General features: G+C 40.6%; 1 protein-coding gene across 1 annotated transcript; it reads left to right on the top strand.

Moving 5' to 3' along the window:
* The first annotated feature begins 115 nt into the window (after positions 1-115).
* cabz01093075.1 lies at positions 116-9,422 on the top strand. The gene is made up of 3 exons (XM_049584348.1): positions 116-252; positions 4,560-4,643; positions 6,127-9,422. The coding sequence occupies exons 2-3, from the start codon at positions 4,564-4,566 to the stop codon at positions 7,211-7,213; spliced, it is 1,167 nt and encodes a 388-aa protein (XP_049440305.1). The 5' UTR covers positions 116-252; positions 4,560-4,563; the 3' UTR covers positions 7,214-9,422.
* Positions 9,423-19,413: the final 9,991 nt, after the last annotated feature.

Here is a 19,413-nt window from a genome sequence, read left to right as displayed (position 1 = left end):
CTACAAGCCATATATCTCTTACAAGAAAACCCACAAGCCCCCCTACACAGTGGGTAGGGGGATGGGAGTATTTTTAATAGGTGTGCACACCACGAAAGAGAAGGTGTGAGAAGTACTTTTTCATTTCTGGTGCACAGTACATAATGAGCTTGCATGCACAGCTGATAATTTCTTTGATCTGGCCGTCCGTCACAGCATCTTGTGATCCAGAATTCACATCACTGTCAGCTATCTTGTTAACGTCACTGGCAGGTAAAGTTTTATTTATTTATTTACTTATTTATTCACATGCACATGCTTTATGTGACATATCTGTATAACTGTTATGGGATAATAAGCTCATAAGATGAACTGATTAACATTAACCCTAACTCCAGCTCTGAGTCATTTTAGACATGAGGTCATAAGTAGCCTAGTCCAGCTATTTTAAGAGGTTCAGTTGTGGTTATGAGTTTTTTAACACTGCAGAATTCACGTTTCGAATTCAGCTGATTTGGACGGAGTGCTATACGTTTGATCCTAATGGCTTTTAAAGACACAGTGATGACTATGCTGAAAGAACTCAATAAGAGAGAAGGAAGATGTGCTTTCAGTTGAGTGTTCAGTATTTGGATGGTTTTAAGACTTTAGATTCGTATCACTTACAGTCTCAGCGCATTTTCCGCCCTATGCTTGTCCAGATATGAGTCCATGTAAGAGGACATTTATGCTCAGAATTGCTCTGTAGAAAAGGTGCATTGATGGTATCCTGGTCATCAGCAGATTTTACAACCAACAGTACCGAGACAACCATCTATCGCAATCACACAAAGTAGCTACTGTGGACTGAAACTGTGCAGAAACTGCAGTGCTGTCATCAAGTTGCTAACTAAAGCTAAAAAAAAAATGTGCTGACAGCAGTGGGAATATCTTACTGTAGGCCTATATCTTATTCTTTCTCAGCCTATCAGAAAGACTTTTATCCAAGATGATCTTCTCTACTGAATCTCATTTAGCAGACAGTTCTTCAACGTGTATGTGCTCAATACCATCGTACACACAGGGGTTCTCAACCTTTTGTACTTAAGACCCATTATTGATTGTTAAATTGACAAGTGAAATAATAATTAAAAAAAACAATTAATAATTAAAAGTGAATAAATATATTATATATAATAAATATAATTATATATAATCATAGTATAATAAACTGTGCTGTGTTATGCCACTATCAGCTGTAATGACAAAATTATCTCAAATGTTATGTTTTGTCTGGTTGTCTCCCACATCACTTTTTCATTTCAAAAACTGATCCAGTGTGTGTCAATGACTGTATAAAAAAAGGGGAACACGTCTCTACTTCCAAACTACCTTGGATACAGCTGCCGCCACCTTGCACAGGGGGCATCATTTGGAGCCAGAGTCTGTGTAGAGGAGATCTCGGTGGTATAGGGATTCCCTCCCAATTGCAGTACCTTTGATTGTTAGCACATCGTTTGGTCCACACATCTGTAAAACATGACGTTTTTATAGCATCAAATAAGTAATTAAAACAAAACTTATCAGAAAAATAAACAATTATACATAAGGCGTGATAAGAAGTACGTCAGATGACAGAAACCACCTTCAAGAAAACTTACTTGATGTGAACTCTGATTTTTTAGTTTGGCCCATGTTGCATCTGCTGACATGAAGGGGGCAGGGTTTATAACCTATACTGCAGCCAACCACCAGGTGGCGATCAAGAGGTCACTGCAGCTGAGGAAATTTTAGCTAGCTAACAGTGGCAAAACACAGTTGTCTGAAATTATGTGTTTTAATTTTGCATTTTAATTTATGTGAATTCTTGAGCAGATTTAGATTTAAAAAATTGCTGGCCCTGTAAATTCCATCACAGTCTCACTCTGACCTCGTCACATATTGATGTGCTTGGTTATGGACTTTCCACATCCACATACAACATGCAAGGTACCCTAGGTGCGTTGGTTGTTGACGTTCTGGGTTATGCCTTTTACATGCTTTGTCTTCTTTCAAGATACACTTCCACAGGAAAGGGTTTACATACAGTCTCTCTCAAAATAAATGCACTATGTCGGTACAACCCTGTGAATTGACCTTTTTTTTTCTTTCAACAACAAAAACATGTGGTTTGGCTTTAGAATCTTACGAGACACGAACACCGTTTTCTCAGACTCTCTCCCACCCACCCCATTCGGACATTTGTCGCCTTAACTTTCATCCTTGTCCCGCCACGTTTTCCCCTGATGCTGCATGGTGGCGTTAAACTATAACAGCAACCAGCCGCGTACAATGCTGATGTTAAAGGATGTCTTTTTGCGTTGGTTTCTAATGCCGCAAGTCACTGCCCTATCACTGGATTTGATGACTTCGCAGTGAGACCGGGTTCTTAGTTACCCAAAAATGTAAGTTTAGATTTATTTAACCATTTGGCAGTACCGTCCCCTCCCATTAGATGGTGCTGTGAGGCCCACTGGTTGAGAATGTGTGATCTCAGCTCTGTTCATCATGTGATCACTTTTACACACACACACACACACACAAACACACACACACACACACTGAAACAAGTAAACCACCTACACCATTCACAGGTTGCCAAATCAATCTGAAGGTTTCTTCCACTGTGGCTACTGTGCACCTTGATCTGACTCTTCTGAGTCTTCACATGCAGAATCCAGTGATACACACAGCCACGTACTAGTAAAAGATACACGGCAATACCCTTCATGAGCTGCACTGCTATACGTGTATCTGTAATCTCTGTGCGGTGTCTTTTTTTGTTGGCAATAAAAGAAAAAACTTCAAAGATTTGTTAATCTGACCACAAAACTGTAATATGCCCACAAACTGTGGACTATTCTGTTACAGACTTGTTATGTGTGTTACGTGTCACTCTGTGTTCTGTTATTGTTTTGCGTGTGTGTGTGTGTTCTATGTCTCTGTGTTCTAGGTGCAGTTCACTAAGGAGGGATTGAGGGCACCTGCGTGAAGTTGTGGGCTGGGTCCATAGACATATAATCATAGATGACTCATTCCTGTGGCTACTATGCGTCAACGTCGCCGCCATCTTGGGGAGGTCACAGGCGGCTGGCTACTACTGTTGTGTCTGCTATATTTTGTGCTTCAAGATTTTCTATTATTCTATTTTTTTTTATTATATTTAGACTATTCGATGTATCACTGAGGTTGTATTTATGAATGATCCATATTTGTATTGTTTTTAATGTTAATCTGAACCAGCTGGTTTCTGTTAAAAGGGACACACGCCCACAAACCATTTAAGGAGGAGCTATGAGCTGAAACGTGTCCGTTCGACTGCTGCTGTGCAATCCACTATATTAAAAAGTATTATACTTATTAGTGAGTGCTGTCGGGTACCGGCACCCAATTACACTTTGAGACTTTTGAGTGAGCATGGCAAGATTGCTGAAGACTTGTCTCCATACACAACAGTACAAGCCAGCAGGCCGTGACCTCCCCAAGATGGCGGCGATGTTGACGCATCGCCGAAGGCTACTGTATATATGGCTGGGTGTAAGTGGCACCTTTCTCCGCCCTCTCCCTCCCTCAACTCCCTGGCACAAGATTCCAGCATTTGTTTGTGTTGTTGCTTTGCCTTTTTTTTGTCTTTTTGTAAATAAATGTTCTATCCTTTTTGCATTTGTCCCTCATTGTATTGCGACTCTGAGCCGGTTGTAACAGACTATAATGTAGCCAACTGTACAGGCTAACCACCCTTCTACAGAGTCATTAAGTTGTGATAAAAAGAAGGAATAACATAATCAACTATGCAGAGAGGCATATGGATTTCATTTATTAACACAGCACACCCTGTAGCAGTTTGGAGTACAGGCAGCTTGCCAAATGAAACATATGAGGAGGCAGCAAGGTGAATTCAGTGATTTACTGTATATGACAACAGGGAGAGAATTTATATGGCAGGCAGATAACAAGTAAGTTACAGGCAACAACATAATATGATGATTAACCAACAAAGGAAGTGGGCCAGTAATATTGAGAGACAGACGGGAAGTGTGACCAGGTGAGCACATAAATGAGGAATTCCTGTGAAAAAGTCTGATTTCATCTTATGCACAGGTAGGGACAGGTAGGAAGTTAAAATCTCTGAGAACCTGGGGATGTGGCTAGATAGGGGGAACAAATTGTGACATACCCCTGAATTTGATGAGGAACTGATATATTCTTGCATCTTTCAATTCATAATGTAGCTGATTGCTGTGGAATTTGGACACATGTGTGGCACTTTACCTTCACCTCTGGTACCGCTTTTGGAGCCACTATTTCAAAAATCCATGCATAGAAACTGATTTAGCTGAATCATAGAAAGCAAGTGGACTGTTAGACATATATATATTCTCTCCACCATGATTAAGAAACAAACCTGATAATTCAATGTGGATTCAACATCTTAACATTGCAAGAAACATTTAAGCTGTCTCTGTGTTGTGGGATAAAAAAGCAAAAGGGGTGGTCCACGCCTGGGTTTCTGCATTTTTTCCTAAGGTAGGTCATGTTTTTGTCTTTTTTGTTTTTTTCAGTAAGATGACTATGGCTGCAACTACCACTGCTGTTGTTGCTTTCAGTGGAATGACTGGGAATTCATCCACAGTAAACTTCTTAAGGTAAGAATAAACATACATATACCACCATATTTTGTTCTTGATGTTGCTCAGATCACTCTGTTATAAAATCTGAGCCTTTGTCAGTCTGTGCCTTCCTGGCTTCCACTGTTTTACTTCACTCCTACTTCACACTTCGTAGAGGAATTGTTTTCTCAGCTGTTAGCTGTTACAGTTTCAGTTCAGTGTATTTTGCCCTAACATCCATTCTGCTGACGACTGAGTTGGGCTGCAAGAACACAACTGCATGCTTTTTGGTGCTCTTGTTTGTTAGTGCAGCTTATCTGTGTGAAAATGTTTCATTTTTATGGTACCAGATGAGGATGGGTCAAACTGGGGGACAGGGTAATTGGGGGTGAGTGTGGTCACGTGGCCACAGTGGCTATGAACGTCATTGTTGACATCAACAACAGTCAAACACTCACTCAGTACGGAAACAAAGGTTGTGTAGAATGTAACTGTGTGTAAATTGTTAGTTGTTACATAAAATTCAGAATGGTATGAGCCACCGTGTCCTGGCTGTGTTCAAAAGACGCATTAAGCACAGGTGACAGAAAATGTGTTTTCAGCAGATAAGACAACACATTTTACCAATGCGGTTATCATAACTTTCTTCCCACAGTGATGGCTGCACTCTCCGTCATCCGGTTTAAAACAGGTCAAAGCAGAGTACAGATCTCAGCCATGTGACCACGTGGACACCCAGAGTGATTGTGGCCACGCTAGACAAATCTTGTCATTCCAGCAGATATGGCGCAATATGTTTCAGAAGGCCCACAAATACATGCCTTATTCATTATTTCTATTGTTCAAATTGATTTTCCAGAATCATTTAACTGTCATGTAGTACGATCATTGTCAGACAGAACAAAACATATCCAAGGTCGTGAAGCACATAGGGAAAAATCAGAAAAAGAAGAAAAAAGATATATATATATATATAAAAAACCTGGCAGATATTTCAATAATATCCTCCAGGTTTAAAAACAAATATTAAATGGGGAAGTAAAAATAGACAAGTAAAAACACATATTTTACAAAAAGGAATGGGACATTTTTTTAATAACGAAAGGCAGGGATTATAACCTACAAAAGAGATTTGATCAGAACATTTTCACAATTTAGAGTAAAAAAGAAAACTATTAATTTACTAATTCATGTAAACTAACTGATCTCTCTTTTCCATTTCCAGTATTTGTGTCTTTATTATGTTATTGATTTATTTATGACAATTTGGAAGCGCTCTAAAATACACAATATGTTCAGTGCAGCTTTTTTTCAATATTACTATGTCACTAAGTCATGTCTCAGTCCTCAGTATTTTGTGTTCAAGTCTCGAGTCAAGTTGAGTCTCAAAGCTTGCTGGCAACTCATGTTTTAGTTTGTTGATTTTATCCATTAATGGTTAACAGATCCAATAAACTGACCTGAAATAAAGGGAACTTTCTAATCATGCATTGTTCCTTGTTTCCCTGTTCTTCACCAGCTCTACTACAGCACCCATCACCAGTATCACCTCTGTGACCGGAACAGATTACTACTCTTACTCTGACTACCCTGAAGAAGGCTTCGGGTTGTGCGCGTATGAGCGACATGCGGCCACTTTTCTGCCACCCCTCTACGCCATTTTCTTCGTCCTGGGTCTTCTGGGTAACTCTCTGGTCATCTGGGTCATTACTTGTGGGGTGCGACTCCGCAGCATGACAGATGTGTGCCTCCTAAACTTGGCTGTTGCTGACTTCCTCTTGGTGTGTACCCTTCCCTTCCTAGCCCACCAAGCCCGGGACCAGTGGCGATTTGGGGATGGGATGTGCAAAGTAGTCCTGGGTATTTATTACATTGTGTTTTACTGTGGGATCTTTTTCATCAGTCTAATGAGCATCGACCGGTACCTTGCTATAGTCCAGGCTGTTTACGCCCTGAGGGTACGGACGAGGTCCTTTGGAATGATTGCAGCTGCTGTCACTTGGATTGCTGGATTCTTTGCTTCTTTCCCTGACATGATCTTTCTCAAACAGCAGTCTTTCAATAATTCTACGTTCTGCTCCCCTGAATATCACACAGTTAACGCCCCTGCATTCAGCTCTCACTTTTGGAGGGTCTTCAGCCTTTTTAAAATGAACATTTTGGGTCTGTTTGTCCCGATTGTCATCATGGTTGTCTGCTACTCACAGATTGTGTGGAGGCTGCTGTACAGCCAGTCATCCAAGAAACAGGCCATCCGTTTAGTTTTCATAGTAGTCGCTGTTTTCTTCTGCTGCTGGGTCCCCTACAATGTGGCATCATTTTTTAAAGCGCTGGAGCTATTGGACATCTATACATCATGCGAAAGCAGCAAAGCCATCACATTGGCTTTACAAGTGACTGAGGCCATCGCCTACTCTCACTGCTGCCTCAACCCCATCCTGTACGTGTTTGTAGGGGAGAAGTTTAGGAAGCATCTGCTGAGGTTGATAAACAGAACTCCTTGCAGGCTGTGTCAGATGGTCAAGGTCTGCATACCTCAGGACAGAATCTCAACATCAGTCTACTCACAGACCTCCAGTCTGGACGAGAGGAGCACTGTTGTGTGATGCGTGTTTCGGTCTGTGTGGTCGTCTCCAAGATGAGGTCATTTTTCTTGTGAAGTCAGAAAGAGGTAATTCTAATGCTCACTTCTCATAGACTATTTTAGGATGTCAGGTTACTTAACGTTACAGTTGGGCTGCGGGGAAACGCATACTATGTAAAATTTATCGCTTATTGTTCCTAAACACAACATCCAGACTTGGCCTCTCTTTCTTTAGCTCAATCAGACTGATGCCCTTTTCCACCAAAATTAGCCTGTGTATGCAAATTTTTTTAACAGGGGAGAAGCACTTAAAAATAGGTAACAGACTGCCTTCCCATTGCCAGCAGACCAGCGCCATGCACACAGCTCTGCAGCAGTATGCCAGTCTGTTTTTTTTTTCTGATGTGTTATGTTTGACGTCACAAACAGACCATAAAACAGGTTAGTAAACAATAGAAAGCAGGATGGAGGCCAGTGAAGATGTTAAAGGTGGTTACCTGTTCTTTATATGCTAAAATTAGCATGCCAATCTGGGTGTCAGGTGTCTATTTGCATCAGAGCTGGAGCTGATAAATACCTGTGACTACTTCAGAGTCATTTGTCCCCCATGAGTGAATGCCGATCGTAACCTTTCCCACACAAAAGCCACATGTTAGTGGGTGTTAGTGGATTTTTGTCCAGTGGGAAAGGGGCTTAATCAGAGAAATAAAAGATTATTTAGATTTATTTTTAAGTGTTCTAAAGCACAAATAAGCATGCCCACACCTCCACACAACCCTACCTAAGGTGCTGCATTGCTGGATTTTGTCTGAATTCAGCCTAAACGCATGTTTCATTTCATCCTGTCCACTTCTATGTGTGCATGTGTGCGTGTGTGTGTGTGCACGCAGTGTGTGTGTATCAAAAAGATGCACAAACCTGCTGTTCACATCCACAGAGCAGAGGAGAGAGACGGGGACAGCGATGAAACCTTGGTCACTTAGCTGTTTTTTTTTTTTTTAAAAGTCCTGACCTTGCGTTGCTTTTAGCTGGGGGCTACGCACCACGTCCGAAAAGTTTACACCCACAAACATCCAAAACAAACCAAAGTACTAAAAAAATACAGGCAGAGGGCAGGTTCTCTGTAGATACAGACACCGCCCCACACTTCTAGTGGGTCATAGGTGATGACTGCGGGCAGTTCCTTTTGTATGAATCTATGCATTGCTTTTTTTAGGAAGGTCATGCATAAAATACTTCTAATGATAGGGTACATTTTAGGTCTTGGAAGGGGAACTAGGTTAGCTAGTGACTGGTTATTAATAATATAGGGAAGTACATGTGACTGTATGTTAGCTTGAGCGACATGAGGTTTATGGTCTCATGATGTTGTCATATTATACTTTTATAAATTCCACAGACATACAAATGTATAATGGAATTGTACTGTAAATATGCTTTTAGATATATAGAGAGATATTGTTTATGAATTACATGTAGTTTTCCCTGATTAATAATGCTACTGGCAGAAACTGAATAAGAAACTGTGTCAACTACACCAGCTGTCAACGTCAGCATCAGAAGCCTCAGTAACCTCATTTCATATCAGCTGCCAAAAGAAACAACAGACGCACAGTGCTGCAACAATCCAGAGGTGGACTCGGTTACTCACCATTTCCTTGCATTCAATCAGAGCAAACACCATTAAGTAAGAGAGGGGAAACAAATATTAACTTTGATTGATGATGACCACTCTTACAAGTGCATCGGTTTTGTGTGTATCAGAGTGTTGCACAGCAAAAAGTCCCCGTTGCAGCTGGAAACACTTATTGCAAGTTTCATAGCATATGTACCGGTAGATTTGCACCTAACCTCAACCTAGAGAAAACCACAACCTGACAAAGAGAGGAAGTGTATAACCAAGCTGTCAGTTTAACCTTTGCAGTGTCTGTGCGCAGCAGAGCATTTCACTGTCAAATTTTGAAAATGTCTCTGCAAAATTTCTACTGATATTAATCACCATTTCACAAAAGAAGAATCATTACACTCTATACTCTGTCATGCAGACTGAATAGGCATCCCATCCAGTCAATTTACACTTCAAGTTTTTCATTAGACTTTTTTTCCCAGTGGCTTCCTCCTTCTGAGCTTGTTCCTCCAATCAAAAGGCTTCTTTATATACTGTACTGTTGTTGCTGGTTGAGCTGTTCAGCATTTTTTTTTAATAAAACAGATTTTATGTTAGTATTCAATATCTCCTACTTTTTTTTCTGTCTTTTTTTGTTGTTTTGTTTCCCATAAAAACAGCAAGATTTATTATTATTATTATTATTATTATTATTATTATTATGCACTCTTAAATATCTATCTCAATATCGATATCTCAATATCGAATGTTAAAAATAATATAAGCAGCAGAGGCTGATATTGTCTGGGTAGTAAAGATTGGTCGGATGAACATAAATTCATTTTGTTCTAAATAGTTGAAGTTATGAGTGACACTGGTTGGGTTGTACATTTAAAAAGAATATATTGTTTATATATTGTTGTATGTTTGTTAAATATTGAGTAAATTGAGAGTTTGAGATATGGAGAAGGGGTAGGACAAATACATGTATACTACCTGCTCCTTTTTGGACATGTAAATATTTAATATTGTCATTTATGAGAATTTGTATGTTGAGAATTTCCAAAAAAATCCATAAAGACCAAATCCTACACTTCCCACGATGCAACTAGATAGTGTCTGTCCTTACACCCTCTCAGCCTAGTTAGTGCTCATGTCTATCAGGTTTCTGTTATGAATGTGTAGTCTTGAGGCCCAAACTGAGATACTGCACTGACATCACCATGACATCATTGGGGGTGATAGGCAGACATTCGGCAACTTTAGAGGGGGAGTCGTGTGGTTATGCAACATCCGGGGTTTGATTCAAGCTGGGGACATTTGTTGTATGTCATCTCTCCCTGCATTTCCTGTATTTCGGTACTGCAGCTCTACCATTGGTAAGCATAATAGCAAAATGCCTCTAAAATATAAAGGAGAACTAACTCTCACCAGTTAACTGACATCAGTGTCAGCTGAAAAGTACAGCTTCTCATAAATGACAGTAGCACTTGTTTCTCGCACTCGTTCGTTTTCACTTGCTGTATTACATCATGTTATTTCCTGTACTGGTATTATCCGTGGTATCACTGTATCTTTACTGATGTATTTTTATAATGTCTTTGTTTCTATTATACTCCATTTTCTAAAGAGAAGCATTATACTGTGAGCATTTCCTCTTGTTGTTGATGTTTTTGTCACAGTGACCATGTTCGTACATGCAGACTGAATGTGCCAACACAGTTTTTGTAGTGCTGATTTTATGCTCAATATTTATGTATCATATTTTTGTATTCTATTTTCAATAAAATTATATTGTGAAAATACCACATATATCTGATACTGTTTTTTTTCCCCGTACACTGGTAAGTTGTTGTGGTTTTGCATGTCTCCCTTTAAGGATAATATTTTTGCCCCTATTTGAACTGTTATTCACATTGACATTTAATTTTTCTCAGGCTACTGCAGCCTGGTGAAACACACTCCTGTGCACTGTAGCCTTACTCATGAGGATGTTCTTGTCATGAATAGAAATAATAAAGTGAACCAGATTGTGATTTGAAGTTTTTGGAACAGTGGGCTCCAGTTGGTGACATGGGATGCATTTGAACGTCTGCACCTCACAACACGGAACCCTCACGTCCAAACCAACAACTGTTCTTGCCGCTTGCAGCCTGTGCATACAGCTGATGATCAGTTATTCACAGATGTCATCAGTGTAGCCACAATCAACCAGAAAAGAGACAAAACTCAGCGAATTAAACAAAAACTAGTCCATACCCATTGGTAGCTTTGTCACCTTCTACCTATGCCAATCCTCAATGCCTATGTGCAGTTTCACATAGATTGACCACGTCAGTGAGTAGAAAAACGTGGTACAGACAGAATGACAGAATGACTGACTGACAGAATGACACACTGACAGTTTCCGTGATTATGTACAGCATACCATACCATGACTTAGTCATAACAAAAATAAGAAAAAAAAACAAAAACATTCGGGGCGTTGGTGGCTTAGTGGTACAGCAGGCGCCCCATATACAAGGCTGCTGCCGCAGCGGTCTGGGTTTTGAGTTGCCAGTTAGAATTAAATTTCTCCAGTCACCTTGAGGCGTCCTGTTCTACATATCTACCAAGTGGGGTCAATAATGGAGGGGTCCCCTCAGATCATGTGTGGTCATGTGCCTACAAAGTTCCGTTGTGATCGGTGAAACCCTTGAGATGTTATACACCTTTATGTGATGAGCCACGCCCTCCGCAATATTCATTGCCTTATAGAAGCTCAGTTTTGGTAAGTTTTCCAACTTTTGCCAAGAGATCGATTTTAAGTGTTTGGTTTTTTTTTAAATTCAAAATGGCGGAAAATCTATATTTGTTCCTTGTGAGGAGAGGCTTGTCTGTGCAAAGTTTCATGTCTCTATGACATACAGGGCATGAGATATGCCCATTCAAAGTTTGCAATTTCAATCGGTTGCTATAGTGCCCCCCTTTGGCCAATTGATGTAATATTGCTTCATTTGCATCCTCCCATGATCCTCTACCACTGTGCCAAATTTCTCATGGATTGACCAAGTCAGTGAGGAGAAAAACGTGGAACAGACAGACACACCCACAGAGTTTTCGTCATTATATAGTAAGATGACCAAGTCTATGGACACCATGCTAACTGCAAAAGCCACATGGTTGTTACAGATGCAAGGCATGCAACACAGAGATGTATAAACAAGAAAAACTCTGCTGCTCACAGACACATGTATTAGAGTAAAGGTGACGGCACCAGTTTTACACAGCTTGTAGTGCAGATACATGCACGCATACAATACTATGTTGTCAGGCAAAGTTGACATCCTCCTCTAGAGAGAGTTATAGACAACCATAGGTTTCTATGCGTACAACTATCGCAGTGACTTTGCTGTACTCACCTGTCTGATCGTCATTCTGTGAGACTTGTGCACCACAAAGTCCTCTAATCTGCTCCCTATTTAACTTCCCTACTTGCTGTGTCCAAAATATAATAGGTCCAGTCTGCTCAGCACCTCTGCCCCAGTATAACCAGCCCCAGTCTCTCTGAGTTTTTCAACATTTTGAGTTGAATGAGGCTCAGCAGAAAGTCCTCACACACCTCACTGAGGGTAAAAGTTCCTCAGTGGACTGCTGGAAAATCCAGCATGTGCATGACAGCACTGAGTATTTAGTCCCACCCTGTTGGGTGAGTTTGAATTGGATCACTTGGCATGCTGGTGCTTGGTGTGCTGGGTGGTAGAAACTAGTGATTAAATAAAGTAGACAAAACCTTTTTTTTTTTTCAATCACCTAAGGTACAGTAATGTTAACCTTAACCAGTAATGATGTAATTATTTATTATATTGCAGTTTTAGCCCACTGTTCACAAACTGGCTGCCCCAGCCCAGGTGTTACTGAAGCCCCAGCATCCCATGACAGCCATGTAAGGTAGTAGTATCTTTTCCAGAGTGTTGCTGGAACTCAACAGATTATTCCTATGCTTCTCATTAGAGAGGAAAGGGGTAAGAGGACAGATCTTCAAGTTAAGCAAGATAGTTTAAAATCACAAACTAAAATAACTATTGACTTTTGAGTTTGAATCTGAGAGATCCCAGATTTTGTTTGAGAGGATTGCAGTGTGTGTGTGTGTGTGTGTGTGTGTGTGTGTGTGTGTGTGTGTGTATGTGTGTGTGTGTGCGTGTGTGCGTGTTTCACGTGCAGATGTCTTCTTCAGGAGGATGTCATTATTAACATGCTGACACGCACTGAGGAATTCCTCCACTGGTCTGGGCTGGAGGTGAAACAGAGCAAATGTGCTGTTTTCCACGAACACCGCAGTGGTGGTAACCGCTGGTATAAGGCCAAGAATGACAAGCCCCCCTCCTTTCTGATCATGGGTAAACCCATCAGAGTTTACGCCCGTAACGAGACCTACCCATATTTAGGCCATAAGTTTAACATCACTGGAGAGTGGGGGGAGCAGGTTGAGGAGCTTACAAAGGAGTATCTCCATCGCCTTCACTTGGTAGACCTGTCACCCCTCCCAATAGTCATGAAACTTGAGGCTGTGAGAGATGTGGCCCTGGCCAAAATACTACATCTATTTGCTAATGTCCACATCCCGCAAAAAATCCTGAGAGAAATGACAAATAAAACTGTCCAGCAGGTCCGAAAGTGGGTGGGTTTAAATACACATTCTACTCGAGATATAGTTTTTCTTCCCTGTAGCAAAGGAGGGCTGGGAGTTCTCAATTTAGAATGGATATACACAGCCACTAGGCTAACTCACTTACTTCACATGTTAAATAATGATGATGCAGCTGTCAGAGAAATGGCCAGGGCTTCATTTTTGTTGGATCTTCGCAGGAGGAAAGTCCCCCTGGCCACTGCAACCCAGAACAACTTCCTGGGCTTCAGGAGGAAAGATTCTGGGAAATTGGACTCACAGGCAAAAGGCTTTGGGGTCTGGTCTGATTGGCCTGACCTCAATGACCTCTGCAACCAGACAGGAGTTGAGCTAGAGTGGTCTCAAAACAATCGACAGGTGGATATGCCTATCACTGATGAGCTCATAACTGACTCCTCTGTGGCTGTAGTGGCCACTATTAACCAGCAGGGGGGTGAACATCGAACTGCTTAGTGACACTGCACAAAAGGCCCTGCTCAGTATTAAGCAGACTGAGGCCAAAGAACATTGGTGTGGACTAAGACTGCAAGGAAAGCTAGCCTGTCTCGATTTTGTTGATCATTCTACCTCACATTCAATGTACAGAAATGCTGCTATTGGTGAGGATGTCTTAAAATTTACCATCAAAGCAAGATTGCAGGTACTGCCAACTAAGTATAATCTGTCAACCTGGTACCCAAGTATGCATGAACCATTTTGTTTAAACCATGATTCTGAACAACTTGAATCAACTGCACATGTTCTAAATGGGTGTCATGCTTACAAAGCTCTGTATGTTGCTCGTCATGATCGCATTGTCGATCTAATATCTGAGGCTGTGCAAAAAGCTTTACCATCAAGCGTTGGAAGGTATAAAAACTTGAGAGTGTTGCCAGGTTGGCTTGACCTGGATTATGACATCTTTGCCAACATCCCCAATACACCTGACATTGTTTTTGTTGATAGCCGCCACATGGAGGTCCTGATTTTGGAAGTAGGCTGTGTGTTTGACCTGTACATGGACCAGGCTTTCCATGACAAATATTCAAAATATCAACCATTACTCCAAATCATAACAAGTCTTGGTTACAAATGCAAATTCTCCGTACTCATATTTGGAAGCCTGGGCCATGTGTATAAATATACCACTAGTGGCCTGAACATTGCTGGCATATCTAAGGACAGAGCAAAAAAGCTTGCTAAATTTTGCTCTGTTTCTGCTGTTACAGGCAGCTTGGCTGTATGGAGGAGAAGATGCTATGTATTTCCATGAGTGACCTGTACTGTCTTCTTGACCCCTTTTTGTATTTGATTCCCTGCCATATTTAATGTAATTGGTGGAATCAAATAAAGAATTCAATGTTTCTGATCATGATCTCTGAAGGGAATGGACATTAGCTGACCAACCTGTAGTTGCATGATAATGGAAATTTCTCAGGCCCGATGGCCTACAGGTTTTGTAGTCAGTGACACTCCGGAGCACCACAGGAGGATTAAACTCCTTACAGGCACCACAGACTGTTACAAATGTAAATGATAAACAAGTGGCTCCTATGTTGTTTTATCAATTCAGTCTTTCTAGAAGCGTTTTAGAAAGCCAGTGGCTTAAGGTTTTATGAGGGGCCCTATTACGCCCTAGTTACAAGTTATGAAGCACACACACACACACACACACACACACACACACACACAGAAAATTAGTGGTTTAACTTGATAGTTTTTTATTGGTAAATTATAGTTTTTTAAATAGTTTATGTAGAATACGTTTATAATTTGTTATATATTGACACTGTTTTACAAAACCAGAAAACCATGATGGAGATGGTTTTGCCTTATTTAGAGCATGTAATGTGAGTTCTTCTTTGAACATGGGTGTATTTCCAGGTGGCAGTCGGGCCCCTCCTCCCCATGGGCCCCAGTGCAACCACACTGCCTGCACTGTCTATGTTTACGCCCCTGCAGTAAGCTTTTAAATAGACTTTTCTGCCTGTGTTGACTTGTTTTAACTCATCTTCAAACATCCAGTACATTGTTTACCCACTTTTTTTTTTGAAAAGCGCCTTGACAGAGACCTTAGGACAATGTGGAAAATATTTGTTTTCTGTGATATTGTTATCTACCTTGAATTTGGACTAGGTGAGGCTTCATGCTGTGGTCTCATTGTGTATTCCGGCTAAGAACTCCCAGTGCTAGTCATCTGCAGCATCTTTTTTTTCAAGAAAATATTCAGGTGAAGTTAAAAAAATATATAATTTCAGTGTGAAACCTTAGAACCCAGTGACAGAAGCACTTTAAGTGATTACTCACACTTGCGGTGGGAAAAAACTTGAGTGTTACCTTTCAAATGAGACCATGCATACATATATATATATGTATATATATATATATATATATACAGTACAGGCCAAAAGTTTGGACACACCTTCTCATTCAATGCGTTTTCTTTATTTTCATGACTATTTACATTGTAGATTCTCACTGAAGGCATCAAAACTATGAATGAACACATGTGGAGTTATGTACTTAACAAAAAAGGTGAAATAACTGAAAACATGTTTTATATTCTAGTTTCTTCAAAATAGCCACCCTTTGCTCTGATTACTGCTTTGCACACTCTTGGCATTCTCTCCATGAGCTTCAAGAGGTAGTCACCTGAAATGGTTTTCCAACAGTCTTGAAGGAGTTCCCAGAGGTGTTTAGCACTTGTTGGCCCCTTTGCCTTCACTCTGCGGTCCAGCTCACCCCAAACCATCTCGATTGGGTTCAGGTCCGGTGACTGTGGAGGCCAGGTCATCTGCCGCAGCACTCCATCACTCTCCTTCTTGGTCAAATAGCCCTTACACAGCCTGGAGGTGTGTTTGGGGTCATTGTCCTGTTGAAAAATAAATGATCATCCAACTAAACGCAAAGCGGATGGGATGGCATGTCGCTGCAGGATGCTGTGGTAGCCATGCTGGTTCAGTGTGCCTTCAATTTTGAATAAATCCCCAACAGTGTCACCAGCAAAACACCCCCACACCATCACACCTCCTCCTCCATGCTTCACATAGGGAACCAGGCATGTGGAATCCATACTTTCACATTTTCTGAGTCTCACAAAGACACGGCGGTTGGAACCAAAGATCTCAAATTTGGACTCATCAGACCAAAGCACAGATTTCCACTGGTCTAATGTCCATTCCTTGTGTTTCTTGGCCCAAACAAATCTCTTCTGCTTGTTGCCTCTCCTTAGCAGTGGTTTCCTAGCAGCTATTTGACCATGAAGGCCTGATTCGCGCAGTTTCCTCTTAACAGTTGTTCTAGAGATGGGTCTGCTGCTAGAACTCTGTGTGGCATTCATCTGGTCTCTGATCTGAGCTGCTGTTAACTTGCGATTTCTGAGGCTGGTGACTCGGATGAACTTATCCTCAGAAGCAGAGGTGACTCTTGGTCTTCCTTTCCTGTGTCGGTCCTCATGTGTGCCAGTTTCGTTGTAGCGCTTGATGGTTTTTGCGACTCCACTTGGGGACACATTTAAAGTTTTTGCAATTTTCCGGACTGACTGACCTTCATTTCTTAAAGTAATGATGGCCACTCGTTTTTCTTTAGTTAGCTGATTGATTCTTGCCATAATATGAATTTTAACAGTTGTCCAATAGGGCTGTCGGCTGTGTATTAACCTGACTTCTGCACAACACAACTGATGGTCCCAACCCCATTGATAAAGCAAGAAATTCCACTAATTAACCCTGATAAGGCACACCTGTGAAGTGGAAACCATTTCAGGTGACTACCTCTTGAAGCTCATGGAGAGAATGCCAAGAGTGTGCAAAGCAGTAATCAGAGCAAAGGGTGGCTATTTTGAAGAAACTAGAATATAAAACATGTTTTCAGTTATTTCACCTTTTTTTGTTAAGTACATAACTCCACATGTGTTCATTCATAGTTTTGATGCCTTCAGTGAGAATCTACAATGTAAATAGTCATGAAAATTAAAAAAAAGGCATTGAATGAGAAGGTGTGTCCAAACTTTTGGTCTGTACTGTATATGTACTAAAGATGGAACAAGAACACCTTTCAGTTTACTCCAGGTATTCCTTGGATAGGCGTTTTAGGTGAATTTGGTGAATTTTACAGGATAATTCAGAGGTTCTAAGTCACCAAAAACTGCATGCCTTGCAATTTTAGAACTGACAGTGGAAAGTAACTTCATTTGAATAACTCTCAATTCCATACCAAGAAAAGTATTGTCACTTGTCAACACCTGTGACCTACCCTGAACTGTATAGGGGTGAATATTTCAATACTTTTTTAAACAGATGGGCTGAGAGATAGGGTGCAAGCTAAGGTGAGGTGCATACTTAAGTACTTCACTTATAACGGAGGATACTAGTGTATTTTTCCTCTGAACTCCATGTTAATGTAACAGTCAGTCTCTGTTGTTTTCCACAATGTGAGATATTCTATCCTCTCTACTACTGTGATATATGTACTGCTGACCTCACTAGTGCCACTTTATCTAAGCAAGTGACTTGATGGACCAGTTGTTTCATGTGTGTCTGCTCATTAGTATATACATTTGATAAGATAAGATAAGATAAGATAAGATAAGATAAGATAAGATAAGATACACCTTTATTTCTCAATTGTGGGATCAATAAAGGTGTATCTTATCTTATCAAATTCAGCTCTCTAGTGCCATCTAGTGGTCTGTCAGAGCCTGGTTTCATAGTGGGTGCAGTGTACCTTACATTTGACAATATTCTTACAGTCCCTGACTGTTTGTATCATCTGTGTGTAGGTGAAAATCACACAATTTCCCCTCTTTACTTTCTAAGAATTTTCTTTGGAGAATACTGAAAATACCCATCTTGCTAATAGGCTGAGATGACTTGGTATCTTGGTAATTCAAATTAACTCAGGGTTTCACTTCTTTGAGAAAAGAAGTGTCAGACAGGAATTTCGCTGTGTGAGTGATTGCTGAACTTAGTGGGTGATAGACACAGAAGGATGCCCAGAAGTTATAGTGGGTGACCTGTCACCAAGTGAGGAAACACTGTCTGGCTGTTGGAAGAAACATTCAAAGAAGTCATACATTATCAGTAATGGAAATATGCAGCATTTTGTAGAAGGCCAAATCATTTGCAAATCATAACACAAGACACTTTGCCAGGATGTGACACCTTTGCACTTAACAGCTCATGTGTGAGATTTAGAGCCCAAGACTGTGACAAACATGTTCTCTGTGGTTTCATGTAAAGTATTTGCTGCTGCTGAAAAACAACATAGATGTAACATCTGATAAGAAGGTGTCCTTTCATACTTCTGTGTACAGTGTGGTCTGTATAAACGCTCTGGAGAGACACAGGTACTACAGGTGAGCTAGAAAACTGTCAGATAAACTGTGTGAAAAGCTTCAGTTTAGTAAATAGCTGAATCTGTTGAATTCCCAAGACTATAATCGCACAATAAATGACTTTTCAGTGGTTTTGTCAAACTACACTCATTTGAAGATGAAAATAATTATATCAAAACATATAAAAAGCTTTCTGGTAACGTTTGATTTATAAAAACACCAGTAGCTGGCATTTGAAGAAAGTTAAGGAGGTGGGGGAATTGTACGGTCTACTGCACAGTAGCAGCATCTGCAGAGGACAGATAAGATCAGTGACAGCTCCTCTCTGATACCTTTTTATGGGTTATCACAGACACAGATCTTCATCAGAGTAAATACAGTCGCTTCGTATTACTGTGCACATTTCCGTCTTGTCTTTATCAGATAATCTTGGTTTTCTTTGTTGGAAGTAAAGGATTTCCCCTGATTGTTCTATTAGATTCATCACGGTTACCTGTATGAGAGATGAGCACACGTGAAGCTCATGTGATGATGATGATGTTGTTTTTCTAATGAATCCTACTTTGATATAATAAAAAATCAGTGTACAATAAGCTGTTATGTCCCAGTGTGGAAATTGTTTATTGTTGCTGT

This window comes from Epinephelus fuscoguttatus, linkage group LG8 (assembly GCF_011397635.1).
Source record: "Epinephelus fuscoguttatus linkage group LG8, E.fuscoguttatus.final_Chr_v1".
Classification (NCBI taxonomy): Eukaryota; Metazoa; Chordata; class Actinopteri; order Perciformes; family Serranidae; genus Epinephelus; species Epinephelus fuscoguttatus.
The sequence above is the reverse complement of the archived record's forward strand: the minus strand, read 5'-3'. Positions and strand labels throughout refer to the sequence as shown.